The 18040-nt window shown below is 32.5% G+C and overlaps 1 protein-coding gene across 1 annotated transcript in view; it reads right to left on the bottom strand.

Annotated features, from left to right (window-relative positions):
• The window catches only part of LOC123656076 (phospholipid-transporting ATPase IF-like), a 30344-nt gene extending 21001 nt beyond the window's left edge, over positions 1-9343 (bottom strand). The window contains exons 1-7 of the mRNA XM_045591799.1: positions 9335-9343; positions 8993-9191; positions 7530-7655; positions 4493-4714; positions 2643-2822; positions 1651-1956; positions 1071-1318 (exon numbers count right to left, since the gene is read on the bottom strand). Coding sequence (XP_045447755.1) covers positions 1071-1318; positions 1651-1956; positions 2643-2822; positions 4493-4714; positions 7530-7655; positions 8993-9191; positions 9335-9343 — 1290 coding nt within the window. The remainder of the gene's footprint in view (positions 1-1070; positions 1319-1650; positions 1957-2642; positions 2823-4492; positions 4715-7529; positions 7656-8992; positions 9192-9334) is intronic.
• Between the last annotated feature and the right edge of the window lie 8697 nt (positions 9344-18040).

The raw sequence follows: 18040 nt of genomic DNA, 5'->3' as shown, positions 1-18040 counted from the left end.
ATTAAATTTTATTAATAACTAATATTTGACAAATCTGTACTAACATTAACCTTACAGAAGATCACAGCAAAATAATACTGTTTTCAAGCAGTATTGTGTTCCTGTTGGTGAGTAAGGTGACGAGAGCCCCTGCGGGGATTGGGGATTGGGTCGGCAACGCGCTTGCGATGCTTCTGGTGTTGCAGGTGTCTATAAGCTACGGTAATCGCTTACCATCAGGTGAGCCGTACGCTTGTTTGTCGACCTAGTGACATTAACAAAAAAAAAAAACCATAAAGTTTCACCCCCAACAAGTTTTACAAATATATTTAAACTTGAGTGAATGAATAAAAGTATTTTATTGCGATTGAAATTTTTAACAAGCCATAATATAATATACGTACGTACGTAGTAACGCAACTATAGAAAATATGTGAGCGAGTAGTAATAATTGAATAAAAATGCTGTATACAGTTCGTATTTTGGGCTATATTTTCTGTATAGTTGTGGAATAAAATTGAATCTTTTAATATGTTACAAAAGTCTTGTATTTGTTTTCAAACTCTTCCGAGATAGTTTTAACGACTTATATTAAGCTTTTTGTATATATTTGGTTGGTCTGAGAAAAGGTCGTATTAGACTATTTTTAAATACCTTGGCAATAGCATAGCTGGCCCTATGTATACAGTAGAACAATGTTTACCGATCAACTAGTAAACAAATAAAAATATCACACACACACACACATACACATCAGCCTATCGCAGTCCACTGCTGGACATAGGCCTCCAGTTTGCGCCAAAAATGGCGTGAGCTCATGTGTTGTGCCCATAGTCACCACGCTGAGCAGGCGGGTTGGTGACCGCAGGGCTGGCTTTGTCGCACCGAAAACGCTGCTGCCCGTCTTCAGTCTGTGTATTTAAAAGTCAGCAGTTGGATGGTTATTCCGCCATCGGTTTTTAAGTTCCAAGGTGGTAGTGGAACTGTGTTATCCCTTGTCGCCTTTTACGACACCCACGAGATGGCTATATTTTTTGCTGCCAAAACCACACAGCCTATAAAATATAAAAAATAAAATTAAAAATATTGACCTGTGACATGTCAACAGGTTCGTTGAATCGCTCCGTGTCGTACAATTTCGAATCCCGCTCTTCATATAACCGGCCTTTAATAGAACACGCTTTGAACACCATAAGGTTCTTAGTCAATGTTCCCGTTTTATCAGAGAACAACACTTCGACTTGACCTAATTCTTCGTTAAGGTCAGACGTGTTCGCCATCGCTGGTCTACCAGTTTCATCACAGCGCAGATCCTCATCCCATCCGATAAATAGCGCTCCTAAAAGTTGACAAGTACGAAAAACAACAATAGGATATTTTAATTTTAATTTATTACAAATGTATTTAGTTCAAATTAATTAAAAATATATATTTACTAGTTTTTATTAAATTAAAACGATCACATTGTAAGAAACTAAAGTTTGATTATTATTTTTAAGAAACGGTAACTTTATTTTTAAAACAATTAAATAAGTACTAAAATTATATATTAAATGTATTAAATTTAATCTTTATGTACTCTATAGAGAATGTTTGCTCAAAAGATAGAAAAAAGGTATTAAGACGATACTTGTTAATGTTAATATGCTTACATAACTATGTAATACTTACCGATAAACTTATACAACTCGATCGTGACGTACAAAGACATTGGTACGATGTAGTAGTAGAGAAGTAAAAACGAAAACAAATCCTGTAAACTGCCCAAAAATGTCGGAATATAATCTGGTTCATAACCTAAATACTCTTTGCGTTCGTGATGAAGTGTATCTAATATAATTTTAGCCACGAAGGATGCCGTTATTTCTAGGATTAGAAGGTAGATGAACAGCATTAGGAATCGGTTTACCGCAGCTTCGCTCGATGAAAATTTGTTTCCAGCGTACTTTGAATTGAGTGCTAATTTTGTTTCTTCACCTAAAATATGCGAAAAAAAGAAGTATTTATCATAATACCAACTTTTCTTGTAATAGGCGCACTCTCCTATTCATCTTCAAAATTAGCGATAGATAAATAATTATAAAAAATTACTCATAAACACAAATATCATCACTCATCATCGTCATCATCACTTTAGCCTATCGCAGTCCACTGTTCGACATAGACCTCCACAAGTTCACGCCAAAAAATGGCGTGAACTCATGTGTGTTTCCCATAGTCACCACGCTTGGCAGGCGGGTTGGTGGCCGCAGGGCTGGCTTTGTCGTACCAAAGACGGGGCTGCCCGTTTTCGGCCTGCGTATTTCAAAGCCAGCAGTTGGATGGTTATCCCGCCATCGGTCGGCTTTATATTTATAAGGTGGTAGGAACTGTGTTAATAATAATAATAAACGCGCCACACTCGACGGATCCCCCAGTAGGATTTTCTCTTGTGTTAAGAGTCCGGAAACACACACAATACACAAACACAACGCCCAGACCACGAATAACATCTATATGGTCGATACAAATGTCTGTCGTGAGCGGGAATCGAACCCGCGACCGTCAGCGCAACAGCCAGTGCTATTACCGCTGCGCCAACGCGTCGCCAAGTGCTATCTCATACGACATCCACGGGAAGAGAGGTGGTGGCTATATTCTTTATATTCTAAATTTTAATTTACCTGTATATACGGCGCAACCAATCGCCCACTCTGTGTTTTTAACTCTAGATCCTCTCAGCATGATGTTATCTGTGGAAAGCACGATGCTCTCCAAGCCCGGTATCTCGAGTCGTCCATAGAACGTGTACAAATCTGCCACTGGATGTGGGACCTCGATACACATGCCTTTAGGTAATATGTCTGTGTGAAAATAGTTTTTAAATATATTTGCATTATCATGTTAAGAAAGTAGCTGTGTCCACGGCTTCGTCCGCGTGGAATTTAACAAAAAAGTTATTTTTCAGTTCGCAGAGGTATAAAATAATTAAATTTCTAAAATAAAAGTAGCCTAAATCGGTCCAGCCGTTTCGAAGATTACCCGGAACAAACAGACAGACAGAAAGACAAATAAAAATTGTAAAAAATGCTATTTTGGTATATGTATCGTGTAAACATTCATATGCACTTAGTAAAAACTTGTTATATTAATATTACAAACATACACTTCAATTTTATTTATTTGTATAGATTACCTCGGAAATGATAATGAAAATCATAATTTATACTAATATTATCTAATATATAAAATTCTCGTTTCGCGGTGTTTGTAGTTAAACTCCTCCGAAACGGCTTGATCGTTTTTCATCAAATTTTGTGTGCATGTTAGGTAGGTCTGAGAATCGAACAACATCTATTTTTCATCCACCTAAATGTTATGGGTAGTCCACCCCTAAATATATATTTTTTAATTTTTAGGTAAATTATTTATTTTTTAATTTTTTTATGATACAACATTAAAAAATACATACAACCCTAAATTTTCATCCCTCTATGATCAACCCCTATTTTTAAATAGTGTTTAGTGGAAAGACAACGTTTGCTGAGTCAACTACTAAAGAGATAAAGTTTCTAACATTGTTTGTTTGTAGGGGGTAATCTCCGCAAATACTGATCCGATCATGAAAATTCTTTTACTAATAGATATACTATAGATAGCTACATTATTTGGGAGTGATATAGGCTAAATTTTATTGTTATTGAACAAAGTTCAGTGAAAAATAATAGTATATGTAAATAAAGTCGAGTTCGATCGAGAGAGATGAAAATTTTATTATATATTTGCATTACAAAAATAATTAACGCCCAACGAAGTGGGCGCGGGTCGGCTAGTATTATATAATGACGCTATATTATAATGATATTTGTGCAAGCTAGTTTGTCAATCATTTTTAAATCTTCTATTTGTTATCTTAATGGAGAGCTGGTTTTGTTGTTCGATTATACTGCGAAAACGTCTGATCCGATGGGAATAATACTTATATCATAAGATGAAACGTGTTTCGGAGAAGGTATAAATACATGATATGTTGGTGATTACTTATTGGGTAAAAATATGAATGGACAGAGGTCGCTAGTGTAAACAAAAGTGAATCGCCGAAGTGTGTGTTCGACCATAACTTTCGAACCACCCATCATCAAAATCATCATATCAGCCTTTCGCAGTCCACTACTAGACATAGGCCTCCGAAGAAGACGCTGCTGCCCGTCTTCAGCCTGTGTATTTCAAAACCAGTAGTCGGATAGTTATCCCGCCATCGGTCGGCTTTTTAAGTTCCAAGGTAGTAGTGGAACTGTGTTATCCCTTAGTCGCCTCTTACGACACCCATGGGAAGAGAGGGGGTCGCAATATTCTTTAATGCCGTAACTTTGGAACAACAGCACCAAATTGGCCAATTCTTTTTTTATTGGGTTAGTTTTTGTCAGAACAAGGACGTAAATGAAAATAAAAAAAATGATGATGCAAAGTCCGCCATATGAAATTATCAAGATACAACAAATTTTCGTAAATATATTAAGAAATAAACTATTACCTGGTGTATATCCTACAAAAGGCGGAGGAACCCTAAGGGTCTTGAGGTTAGTCTCTCCATCTAAATTGGCGGTAGTGATGAAACATTTTCCCTTTTCCCCTTCCGAGCACAGGAGTACCAGGTCAGCTGGAACTTCTTGACCTCGTTTAACACGAACTAGTGTGCCGGGCGCAATCAACGAATTACGCACCTCTTTTATTACACCTTTGTGCACGATTTCAACTACAAAATATAGAACTTTTTAGTGAGGTAGGGGCACAGCAGGAATTTCCTGCTCAAAATATGGAGCAGCCCGATTATTATTATGATTGGGGTAGTACCTCGACCTTACAGAAGATCACAGCTAAATAATACTGTTTTCAAGTAGTCTTGTGTTCCTGTTGGTAAGTAAGGTGACCAGAGCTTCCGGGGGGGAAAATTAAAAAAAATTAACATTAAAAAACATATCGATTTATTTAGTGTATAAGTATTAAATCAAATATCAAATAATGATACATAGCTTAGTTAAATAATATCTGGTAAATATACAAGATTAACGAAAGTTAAACAAAGGAGTTCTCAGACTTGTTATCTTTACGATTATGTATGTATTATTTCAGAACCGATACTGAAGTTTGCTTAGAATGTTTGTTGGCATTTTAAAAAAAGAAGGAAGTCATTCTTATTACATTTATAAGAAAAATTACTGATACATGTAAATCCTTAAAATTTAAATATATATTTGGTTTTTTAGCCGACTTTAAAAAATGGAGGAGGTTACTCAATTCGACCGTATATATATATATATATTTTTTATGTATGTTCGGGAATATTTCGGTCGTTTATGGACCGATTTTGATAATTCTTTTCTTGTTGGAAAGGAGATATCCCTAGCTTGGTACCATAATAAGGAAACCAGGATCTGATGATGGGATCCCAGAGAAATCGAGGGAAACTCTCGAAAATCCGCATAACTTTTTATTGGGTGTACCGATTTTGATGATTTTTAATTCAATCGAAAGTCAATGCTTGTCATGTATTCACATTTAAATTTCATCGAGATCTGATTACAACTATTGGAGTAATCTTTGATAATGTGTATTTACTTGACTATTTTTTCGTCTACCTACGTTGCATTACTTGACGATGTAACTGAAGTCGATTTTTATTTCGTTTCCAGCAAACACAATTATTATAATGTATTTTCTGGAAAGATTTGCCTCAAAATTCGGAGGAGTCCGACTGCGAAAGTACCTCAGCCTTACAGAAGGTCTCACCTAAATATTACTACTCTAGCTAAAGCTCCCGTGTTTCTGTACAAACAATGCCACAAATAATTTCACTGATATAATCTGATATTAAATAATACGAAATGGACTTATCAGTGCTGTCGAGATTACGTCCTTAATTTGGAAGAAAAAAATTAATACGAATTTAGTTAACTCTTAAAAAAACTTGGAGACATAAAAACAGATCGATCGATTGACTAATTCAGCCTAACATCCCACTGCTGGGCATAGACCTTTTTTTCTATGTTGAAGAAGGAAAAACAGTTTGACAGACAGCAAACTGGTCATGGTATACACACATACACACCAGCCTATCGCAGTCCACTGCTAGGTCTGCACAAGTTCACGCCAATGGCGTGAGCTCGTGTGTTTTGCTCATAGTCACCACACTGGGCAGGCGGGTTGGTGACCGCAGGGCTGGCTTTGTCGCACCGAAGACGCTGCTTCCGTCTTCGGTCTGTGTTTTTCTAAGCCAGAGCTTGGATGGTTATTCTGCCATCGGCTTTTTAAGTTTCAAGGCGGTAGTAGTACTGTGTTATCTCTTAGTCACCTCTTACGACACCCACGGGAAGAGAGGAGGTGGTTATATTCTTTATAATAACCGATAATAATAATTGTAGAAAATAAACTAAATATATGTTACGAGTAATATATAGTTAGTATTTTGATATTATCTGCACTGGTGTCGATAGGGAATCTGTATACGATAAGGTTAACTTGATTTCGTCAAGTCTATGCTCACAAGGTCAATAAGGAATTACCACAAATAATAGAATATTTGATGGAACAAAAAAATAACATATGCTACTCTACTACTCTACTCATGCATAGTGGTAATTTACGGTACCACCTGATGGTAAGCGGTTACCATAGCCTATAGACTCCTACAATACCAAAAGCATATATACATACCCAAGCAATATGTACCTACCAAAGTTTTTAATTAATTTTATAATTTAATAAATGATTATTTATTATAGCTACATATCTACATTTATTTCTTAACCCCTTTATGCAATTTAACGTAATTAGGTAAATTACAACGTAACTAGAAGATTAGTGAATTAGATGGACCTATAAGCTTGTTTCCAAACCTAGTTGTATACAAAAATAAATTACTTCACGTTTTAGCCTGCTCTTTCATAATAGTTCTCAATATCAGAGGTTGGCTGCGAGAGATCTTTTCTAGAGATAAGTCCACATTGCTAACTAAATTTATACACATATAATATATACATATAAATAATATAAGTAATTATGTAAATACAAGTATCCTTTATGAGTGTGAATGTGTGATCTCCCCAAGTTCACGCCAAAAATTGCGCGAACCCATATGTTTTGCCCAAAGTCACCATGCTGGGCAGGCGGGTTGGTGACTCAGCGCTGGCTTTGTCGCACCGAACATGAGTGTGAAAGGAATTTTTTAACATATTTAGAATTAAAGATAAAAAAGATAAATAAAGCTGTGAGTATTTTTTTGTATGTATGTATGTCGAATGAATTTCATTTACTTTACTTTCAAGTAATGTATGTATGTATTATTGTTTAAATAGTTTATTCCCATACTTTATTGTTTAGTTTATCAATATTTTTTCTATCACTAGAGTTGTCTTTAAGAGATCACTATTAGCGGTAAGTAAGCGGCTGCATATGCACTTTTTTTAAGTTAGGTATAATGTTGTTATTTTCCTTATGTAATTTCAGATTTGCAATAAACTATTAAATAATTTAAAAAAAATAAGAAATTCTCTAAATTAAATAAAACTTACCAATCTTATTATTGACCTTGTTATCGGCTCTATGTCGCAACCAGTCCTCATAGCCCTGCTTAACAGCCGTCACTAATACCATGAAACTTAGTGGGGCGATACTCGTAAATGGTGATACGGGACTATCTAACAAATAAAATTAAAAAATTGTTAAAAAAATAGAATCAAAAAACAAAAATTATTAAAAAAAATAGCAGACGGAATACATTCTATTTATATATTTTTTACATTCTAAAAGAAGTACATAAAATGATATCATGTGTATCATTTGTATAGTTACATATATCATCTATTGTTCAAGTAGCTATATTTATTATTATTATCTGGGGGATTGGCAATGCATGTCGTAATACAGGTTTTCCTAGTATGGCAGGGCTGAGGCATCCTAAATATAATTGCTGTGAAATTGCTTTGTAGCTACATATAAGCACAAATTATAAATCTTTTATTCGGAAAAAGAAAGTATTATTATTTTGGGCAATTTGTGGGATTTTAATTAAGTTTTTGTCAGTCATCTTAAGTGTTGCTCTTTGTTACTCATTAGATAGGCCAGGATAAATATCAAACTTATGATGACGGAAGAAATATGTTTGCGTTTCAAATTCAAATGATAAAATATCACACTTCGTGTGAGAATTTTTGCTTAAATTTAAAAATATATATACGTAGCCACATTCATAAGAACGTACAAAAACGCACACACATACAAGCTACACACATATAAATGCTATCTGCATTTATTATATTAAAATATATATGTACATCCGAAAATCATTTTTATAAGGCAATAGTTTTAAAAAGTTATCTTGAAGTAACACAGTCATTTTTAGATAACGTGTAATAGGAAACTTCCTGAAATAGTTGTAATCGATGAAAATAGTAAAATACTATTACGTTTATCCACTCGAGACCTGTTTTATTATTTATATTAAAGCGTTCTAAGTGGAATAATAAGTGCTTCCAAAATATAAATGAGGTATTTGTTACCTATGTCTTCGCCTACTTAATATTATTTACTAAAACTAACAGTACCAAAATCAAATTTCAATTAGTGAAAATCAATAGGCACATTACTATTTTTTTCACGTTTTCCTTTAATATACCTATATACCTGGCAAAACTTGTAATAACTTTAATAATAACATTTTTATTTTACTAACAGATACTCATTTTTTTTTCATTTAAGTGTTTGCTAGTAAGTATTAGTTCCGTTTTCTCCCGTTGAAATATAGCCTATGGTAGTAGTATAGCATTCTCCTGGAAAGAAGACCTGTCCAGTAATTTTGTTCAGTACTTTTGAGTTTATCTCTTGCAAGTTTTCAAAAATACAAAACTACAAATCTTTTAACTTTATAATCTTAGTAATAGTATAAGTGTAGCCATAAGTTAATATAAGATTTTATGAAGTATATACTACGTAAATAACTATCACTACCGCTAGTAGTAACTACCAAAACGCTCACCTATGACCACGGCGATTACAGTCACAATAAGGAAGTAGAAGTTGACCACTCTCCGGAATTGCTCTGACAGATTCTTCGGTAAAAACATGAGGATAGTGTATTTCGATGTCTTGATCTTGTTATGTTTCTTTTTTCCATTTTCTTCGACCACGCCGACGTTGATTTGACGTGTTTCTGACGCCGCATGTACTTTGTTCGGCTGTTGAATAAAATAATAATTAAATTTATCTATACTTAGAAAAAGCACTTTATAGGGAACAGCAGAAATATCTTGCTTAAAATTTGCTGTAAACAATCAGGGGAAGCACCTGAACCTTACAGCACATCACTTCCAAATAATACCGCTCTCATATTGTGATGCTCTTGTGAGCTAGGCAGCCAGAGCTCCTGAGGAGTGCTCCCGGTGTTGCAAGTTCCATAGACTTATTTGCTACATTTGTCGTGTAAAACGAAAACTGTTGCAGTATGTACATTGATGATAAGTATTTCAAAAACAGTCTTTGGAGATACTTTATAGACGATACAAATGTTAACGTTTTTTTAAATCTTGTTTATCTGTCTTTCTGTACCTTGGCTACTAGTCGCTTCAGCCTGTAATATCCCACTACTGGGCATAGGCCTCTTTCCCCATGTAGGAGAAGGATCAGAGCTTAATCCACCACTTCGCTACTAGTTTTATTTTAATTATATTGGGCACGATTATAGTTTGAGCTACGAGCTGTGATAATTAATATCCTGAAATGCAACAAACAACACTTAGGATAGAAGATTAAAAGAAAAGTCAAAATATGTATCTACTTTATTGTAATTCATCAAAATGGTGTCTAATACGATTAATTATTTCTTTGAGTATATTTTAAAGTTCCTGTAAATAATTCAAGATAGTTTAAAGATATTTGGCCTGTTGTTTTGATTACTATCATCATAACCCTAAGCCCTAAAAACTGTGAAATCGGAAATACACAGGAACCTTTGAACACATGGCTCATCTGAAACTATAACAGTATCCATAATTCTATAACACATAGATTTAATGAAAGGAATGCCCATCGCCAATGATATCACTGGAACACTTAGTTTAATGAATAAAATAAAATAAAACAGTTTATTCTTTTACTTGAAGTAAACGCCCTTTTATGTAACACAATGATGAATCATGTGACCGTAAGAGACGATGAAATCATATTTACGAAAAACCGAGAAAATTCACAGAATTGACAGTAATTAGACAGTTGATCGATAGGCAAAATGATATGTGAACATTTATTCATAATCATTTAGCTTCGTTTATTATCTTTTTAATGTGAATAAAATACAAAATAATTACGTTAAGTAAATCCTTAATCTTAGATTATTAAGACATAAAAAAAACGATAAAATTTAAAAATTTATTATTTTTATACTAAAATAATTAATTACAAAGAAATGATAATCAAAAAATATAAAATGTGTTGAGAATATTTCGAAAAAGAAAATTACCACCTCCTGTTGATAACTATGGCAATCAAAAATACATATCGATATGTTATTGTATTATTATTTATCTTCTATTTTATAATTGTGTTTGCTCGCCAACGAAAAAAAAAACCGACTTCAATTATATCGACAAGTAATACAAGGTAGGTAGACGAAAAAACAGGCAAGTGATTACGCATTATAAGAAATAACTCAAAAATTACTATTCAGATAACAATCACATTTAAATGGCACCACATGAGAAGCACTATTTTTTGATTAGAAAAATAATCTTCAAAATCGGTCAAACCAGTAAAAAGTTATGAGGTATAATAGAACGTAGGTCGAAGAAAAAGTAGTCAAGTAAATACGTGTTATTAGAAATAAATTTTAATTTAAATGGAACCACATGACGGGCATGTCATCGTCCTTTACGAATCTTTAATTTTTTTTTTCTTATATAAATCCATGGCTGTACAATAGACTCAAAGACACGTGCTAAACGCTGCTGCATACAATTTTAAGGTTTCAACTAAATTTAACCCTAAAAGCAAAAGCATAATACGAAAAAAATTAAAATTTAATTAGGAATGAAAAGTACTTCAGCCTGGTGAGTGACTCATACTTTTTGAGTACCTATCGGATAGTAATTTGTGGAAAGGTTATTTTTCTTTACAAATTATGATATTTATGTAATTATATACTAACTAGCTGTGCCCGCGACTTCGTTCGCGTGGAATTTAATAAAAAAGTTATCGTTCAGTTCGCAGAGTTATAAAATAGATAAGTAAATTTCTAAAATAAAATTAGCCTAAGTTACTCCTTATTACATCAGCTAAAAGTCCCGTCGAAATCGGTCCAGCCGTTTCAGAGATTAGCCGGAATAAACAGACAGACAGACAGACAAAAATTGAAAAAAAAAAACGTTATTTTTGTATATGTATCGTGTATATATCCATATGCATTTAGTAAAAAGCGGTTCTTTTAATATTACAAACAGACACTCCAATTTTATTTATTTGTATAGATATTAACATTATAAAGTTCAAGAGATAGATATAGAGTCTACTAAAAATAATCATGTATGCTCGAAACATGTTCCAACGAAATAGTTAAAAACTCTTTTAAAAATAAGCTTTTATTTTAAATGCGCCAAATGGAATTAAATTGATTTTTATTTAAAAGTTTTAACTATCAACATTTAACGTCATCAAACAATTTACACGATAAAAAAGCTTGTCGCAATAATCGAAATCGATCCACCTAGTTTAAACTTCTATGGTAATAATACAGATAAGAAATAGACTAATTGCTAACCTACTTTAAAGTTCCCTTAGAAATAGATATAAATAAATTATAAAAAAATAACAAAATATAAATTATAACTATACATAAATAAATATATTAGAAATAAAAAAAAAAAATAAAAAAAAAACTTTTACTAAGAGTAACATAGGTTTAGTGTATATTGTAAGTAGAACGTAAGTGTACATATATGGTAACTAGGAAAGAAGTGTACATATATGATAACTAGCAAATAAATGTAAATAAAGACATAGATAAGAAAAATAATAATATTTTCGAAATTACAAATGTGAATGTCAAAAATGTCAAAACAGTTATACAACGTAGATCGACGAAAAAATAGTCAAGTAACTACGCGTTATCAAAGATTACTCAAAAAGTAGTTATCAGAGCCAGATCCACCAGCTTTCGATTAAATTAAAAATTATTAAAATCGGTACACCCAGTAAAATGTTATTGCGGATTTTCAAGAGTTTCCCTCGATTTGTCTGGAATCCCATCACCAGGTCCTGATTTCCTTATCATGGTACTAAACTAGGGATATCTCCTTTCCAACAAAAAAAGAATTATCAAAATCGGTACATCCAGTAGAAAGTTATGCGGTATAATACAACGTAGGTCGACGAAAAAAGCGTCAAGTAAAAACGCATTATTAGATATAGCTCGAAAAGTAGTTGTTAGATCTCAAATAAATTTAAATGGGACCAATAGACACACACCACCTTTCGATTAAAAAATAATTGTCGAAATCGGTCCACACGGTCAAAAGTTCTGATGTAACATACATTAAAAAAAAAATACAGTCGAATTGAGAACCTCCTCCTTTTTTGGAAGTCGGTTAAAAACCGTCAGCGTCGGACCACGTCCTAGTTTTACTAGGCAGTCACAGGACTGTCGATCTGTAGTTTGTATGACAAATCGCCTGTGGTATTCATATAATTATAATACATTTTTAATAAAAGGCATGGGCATTTGGAACCCGTGGATGTAAATTTTAAATAATAAAAAAAAAAACCTACTCCTTTTTAACCGAATCCTGAAAAAGGAGGAGATTCTCAAATCAAATGTATTCCTTTTTATGTATGTTACCTCAGAACTTTTGACTGGGTGGACTGATTTCGATTATTTATTTTTTTTAATCGAAAGGTGTTGCATGTCATGTGGTCCCATTTAAATTTAATTGAGGTCTGACAAGTATTTTTCGAGCTATATCTGATAATGCGTTTTTACTTGACTATTTTTTCGTCGACCTACGTTGTATTATACCGCATAACTTTTTACTGGGTTTACCGATTTTGATGATTCTTACTTAAATCAAAGTTAATGCTTGTCATGTAGTCTCATTTAATTTGATCGAAATCTGATTACCGCTTTTTTAGTAATCTTTGTTAACGCGTATTTGACTGTGTTTTCGTCACCCTACTTTGTATTATACTTCATAACTTTTACTGAGTGCACCGATTATTAAATTTCTTCTTTAAATTAAAAGTTAATACTTGTCATGTGGTCAGATTTAAATATGATCGAGATATAATGAGTACCTGGTAGATATAATCTTTGATGACACGTATTTATGAGTCGGTGCATACTCTGTGGCAATTACATCTATCGGAATCCAGTAAAACTACTTCGGTGAATATCGATCGAATGATATTAAATGGCAAAATCTACTATAACGTCGTGAGCTGTGTGTGTGTGTGTGTGTGTGTGTGTGTATGTGAGTGTTGTATTTAGTATATTTCTAGATAATTACTTCAAGTGAAGACTCAGTCTCCTCATAATTTTGTTTTGTGAAAATAATAAAACAAAGTCTTTTCTCGCTGTATGTATGGTTAGATCTTTAAAACTACGCCACGGATTTTGATGTGGTTTTCTTTGGTAAATAGAATGATTCTAGAGGAAGGTTTTTATGTATAATACATGCAAAATATAATAGAGGAACACTGATAGTTTTTGCACCCTTGCTCTTTATAAATAATTTTGATGATTCTTGTTTAAATCGAAAGCCGAAATACTTGTTTTGTTGTCCCATTTAAGTTTTGATCGAGATGTAATGACTACTTTTTGAGTAATCTTTGATAACGCGTATTTACTTGACTGTTTTTCGTCTACTTACGTTGTATTACTTGTCGATGTAATTGAAGTCGGTTTTGTATTTCGTTTGCGAGCAAACACAATTATTTGAAGTCGGTTCACAAATTAAAAAACGCTAACGACAAGAAAAGCTAAGAGCGCTACAAATGCATAGCAACGTAGCACTGTGATTTCGTAGACGCTCTACGTAAGTACAATTTTCCGACCTAGCTGTATAAAAAAAAAATATTTGCAGTTAAGTATACAACTTTAAATCGATGACATAGGTTACCACTTTACCAGTTGCTAGTCTTTTCTTCAGTTTTTTTTTTAAGTTCGAGAGAATGTGCTATATTGTTGAGATCGTTGATTTGTTTTGGATTTTTATCCGTTCTTCGAACGCGCAAGACGTGAGCTCTTTAGTGCTCTTACTTTAATTCAATATTCAATCAAAGTCTAGTATTAGCGTACCGATAATTCCAAATGTCATAACGACCCTGAACTTCTGTAAAATTACGTGTAAAAATGATGACACACAGTATTTTTTACTTATATCTATAACCGTGAGACATATATTGAAGAAAAGTGTGATTTCAAGGCTTATGAACAATCGATATTATATACCAATTTGCATCGTTACATAATAATTAATTAATATCATCGTCCTACCTAATTATATATTAAGTATGTACCGACGATTATTAAGTATTCAAGTCTTCAATATTTCAAAGAAATAACTGTTTCAATTAAAGATAGCTACATCGATTTGTCTGTAAAAAGTGCATAATTGTATTTTTTTTATTTACTTAACTGTCATTTTTCATTTTTTTACTATTCAAATTGTCGCTATAAATTTTATTCTGTTAAGTACACATATTATTGGTTTCTCGGCTTATAGTTTATTAGTATTATATACTCATACAGAGATATTTATTTTAAAATATAAATATTAATAAACATTGAGTTCGTCAACCTACCATTAGTACACTTTTTCGCAATAATTTTTGGTGTATCACTGTTAACATTTTTAAACAATGGTATAATCAAGGACATATTTATAGTAATTGTTTTATAAACATGGTTAAGGCAACCTGTTTACTTCTGTGCCGTTTTTGAACGTGGAAATCAACTTATCATTGTAAATTGTATTTTTGTTTATAATTAGGCCAAAGTTAAAAATGTTTCAGAGCCTTTGAAAGTTATAAAAATTGAAAAAAAACACGATGATAGGCCTTTGGAAAAGAAGAAAATATAGCAAAAATAAAAGGGAATATAATTTACGAGCCATTTGATGAGCGAAGCTTTTTACTCCGGTGAGTAATATTACAAGAAGGTTAGGAACCGAAAATCGTGTGTGTTATTGTATTTTTGACATTACATTTCATTGGAATCATTGAATTTGAGTCTAGTACTCGTGGCGTGTTTTATTAATAAAAAATGCATGAATTACTTTCCTAAAAGTATCAATAAATTCAAGAAAAATATGCGAATGTGGACGCGTATCAATACAGGGGCTTGTAACAAATACAATAATTATAAGCAAATAATATTCTTAAATTATCTTAATTACATTAATTAACTAAAAACGTAATCGCAACAACGGCTAATGAACTCTCACACATTTCTGTTTATTTCGTACTATAAAACCTCCTTTCATATTTTTTGGAGTTTCTTTTTTTCTTTTTTTTTTAATATTACGGTATTTGTTATTTAGGAGTTAAGTCCAGATGACTATCGAAGCTGCCACACAATTTTTTGTATAATTTTGTAAGATTTAACCTGAGTACAAACTTAATTTAATGTAAAATTGATTAATATATGTATTGTCTCTTTATTTATACTAGTGGTCGCCCAGCGGTCGAAATTTGGCTATAATTAATTTAAATTATAAGTTTGAAACTTAGAACATTATTAAGGCTCTGTTGTCAAAAACTGATCTATAAACAAAAGAGTATACTTATATGTGTCATCATCATCATCATTTCAGCCTATCATAGTCCACTGCTGGACATAGGCATCCACAAATTCACGCCAAAAATGGCGTGAACTCATGTGTTTTGTCCATAGTTAGTTACCACGCTAGGCAGGCGGGTTGGTGACCGCAGCGCTGGCTTTGTCGCACCGAACCGAAGACGCTGCTGCCCGTGTTCGGCCTGTGTATTTCAAAGCTAGCAGTTGGATGGTTATCCCGCCATCGATCGGCTTTTTAAGTTCTAAGGTGGTAGTGAAACTGTATTATCCCTTAGTTGCCTCTTACGACACCCACGGGAAGAGAGGGAGTGGCTATACTCTTTACTACCGTAGCCACACAGCGTACACAAACTTACATATATGTGTGTGTGTCAAATACAAGGTAGTGTGTGTATTTTTTGTTTGTTTATTAATTTAAGATGTTTTTGGTATGCATAATTAAAAAAAAAAAAATAGTATTTTGCACTCTTTCTCTTTATAAACTATAAGTGTGCGAAATTCCATACTTCACCGTCCGCGCAATTTTCGTAAAAAGGGGTACAATGTTTTTGCTTTACGTATAGTAGATAGATCTATCTAAATAATTATTTGGTTGCTAAGTACATTCTTACGATTACGTTTTATATTCATTATGATAAATCAATTTTTAATTAATTGTATTAGTGACGTTTCAAGCTTATCAATTTCAAAATAAATTATTTAACGAAATTTAATAAAATAGAAATAGACATCAACGGCTGATTCTGTATTTTCTAATAAAATAAAAAAAAAAAAACTAAGAAATTTTAAACATATTAATTTACAACAAAGTTCTTTATTAAAAAGAAAAATGATTTATTTAAAAAAAATATCTTAAAACACATATATAAAAAAATTAGCACGTTTTAATAAATAACTAAAAAAAAAAAAATAGTAAGCTGAAAATTTTTTATCAAATTACCTTCATCTGTGTATTGTTGTACAAAATGAATCTTGAAAGAGATGCGACATAGTAGAACACTAGGCACACATAACATGAGGAACTATTCCAATGTCAAGTAACGTCGACATCGTGAGATTTTTTCCAACTGACATTCGCAAATGATTACTTTCCCTGGGCCTTAATGGGTAATGATAATATGAACTGAACTCGATAAAAATATTAACATCATGATATTTTAAGGAATTTATATTTAATATATATATATAATTTGTTATATGCATGTTAATTTGAATTTTTATAACTCAACTAGAGAAACTGGCAAACTTCGTATCACCATTTATTTTGCACTTTTCGTGAATTTATTTTTTTATTATTGAACTAAAACTTCTTCACGCATGCTCAACTTGGGGACTAAGCTGGTGAATGCGTGACGAGGGTGTTGCGAAACGTGTGATCGGGCGAGGCGAACGGAAGTTGAGAGGGAGATATAAGTTAGTGAATATAGAAAAATAATTTTTCATAATGAATAATGATAATGCATAAAAAGCTTAACGTATTTACGTATTTATAACTAAGTAAATCACAAATGCATGACATTTAGTATAAGATTAAAAATGTTTAATTGCCTTTAAAATATAGTTTGTTTTACGTTAGTAATTGTACTTGTCTGTTAAAAGCTTATTGTCAGGCAGTGTTATGCGATAAACCTATAAAACAATAATTTACATTTGATGCCACTATTTAACGCAATAAATGGGTTGTCTGGAAGAAATGGCTAATTAGCCATAAGTCCGCCCATTGTACTTTACTGTCTGAGGCTATCTTTGTGCTTTGTTTGTAATATATTTGTGGTGTACAATAAAGTATAAAATCAATAAATAAATAAATGTTAGTTCCGTTTATTATTATTATCTGATTATAAGTTGAAAATTCTTTCCTAATCTAAAACGTTCTAAAGTTGATAAATTTGTGATTAAGTCGTGAATGAGCCGTGTGTACTTTTGTAAGTAGTTGCCCTGACTGGACCACGCCAGACTATCACTTCATACGAATCAATTCATACGAATGGGACACGTTTTTCCTATAACGAAATTATTTATTAAAAACAAAAATTTCTACAATAAATATATCTTTTTGAATAATTGATGATCTACAACGTGTGAAAAGACCCTACAAAACTCTTCAAAAATTAATGACTTAACATCACGTCCGCATATTTGAAGCCTTATTAAGGTATAATTTAAAGGCCAATAATTGAATCGTAATAAAAATCAAAAAATCCTTTAACCAAGTACGCTCCACAAGGACCTGGTGTCGTCATT

This window comes from Melitaea cinxia, chromosome 8 (genome assembly GCF_905220565.1).
Source record: "Melitaea cinxia chromosome 8, ilMelCinx1.1, whole genome shotgun sequence".
NCBI classification, from domain to species: domain Eukaryota; kingdom Metazoa; phylum Arthropoda; class Insecta; order Lepidoptera; family Nymphalidae; genus Melitaea; species Melitaea cinxia.
This window is presented reverse-complemented; position numbering and strand designations above follow the sequence as displayed.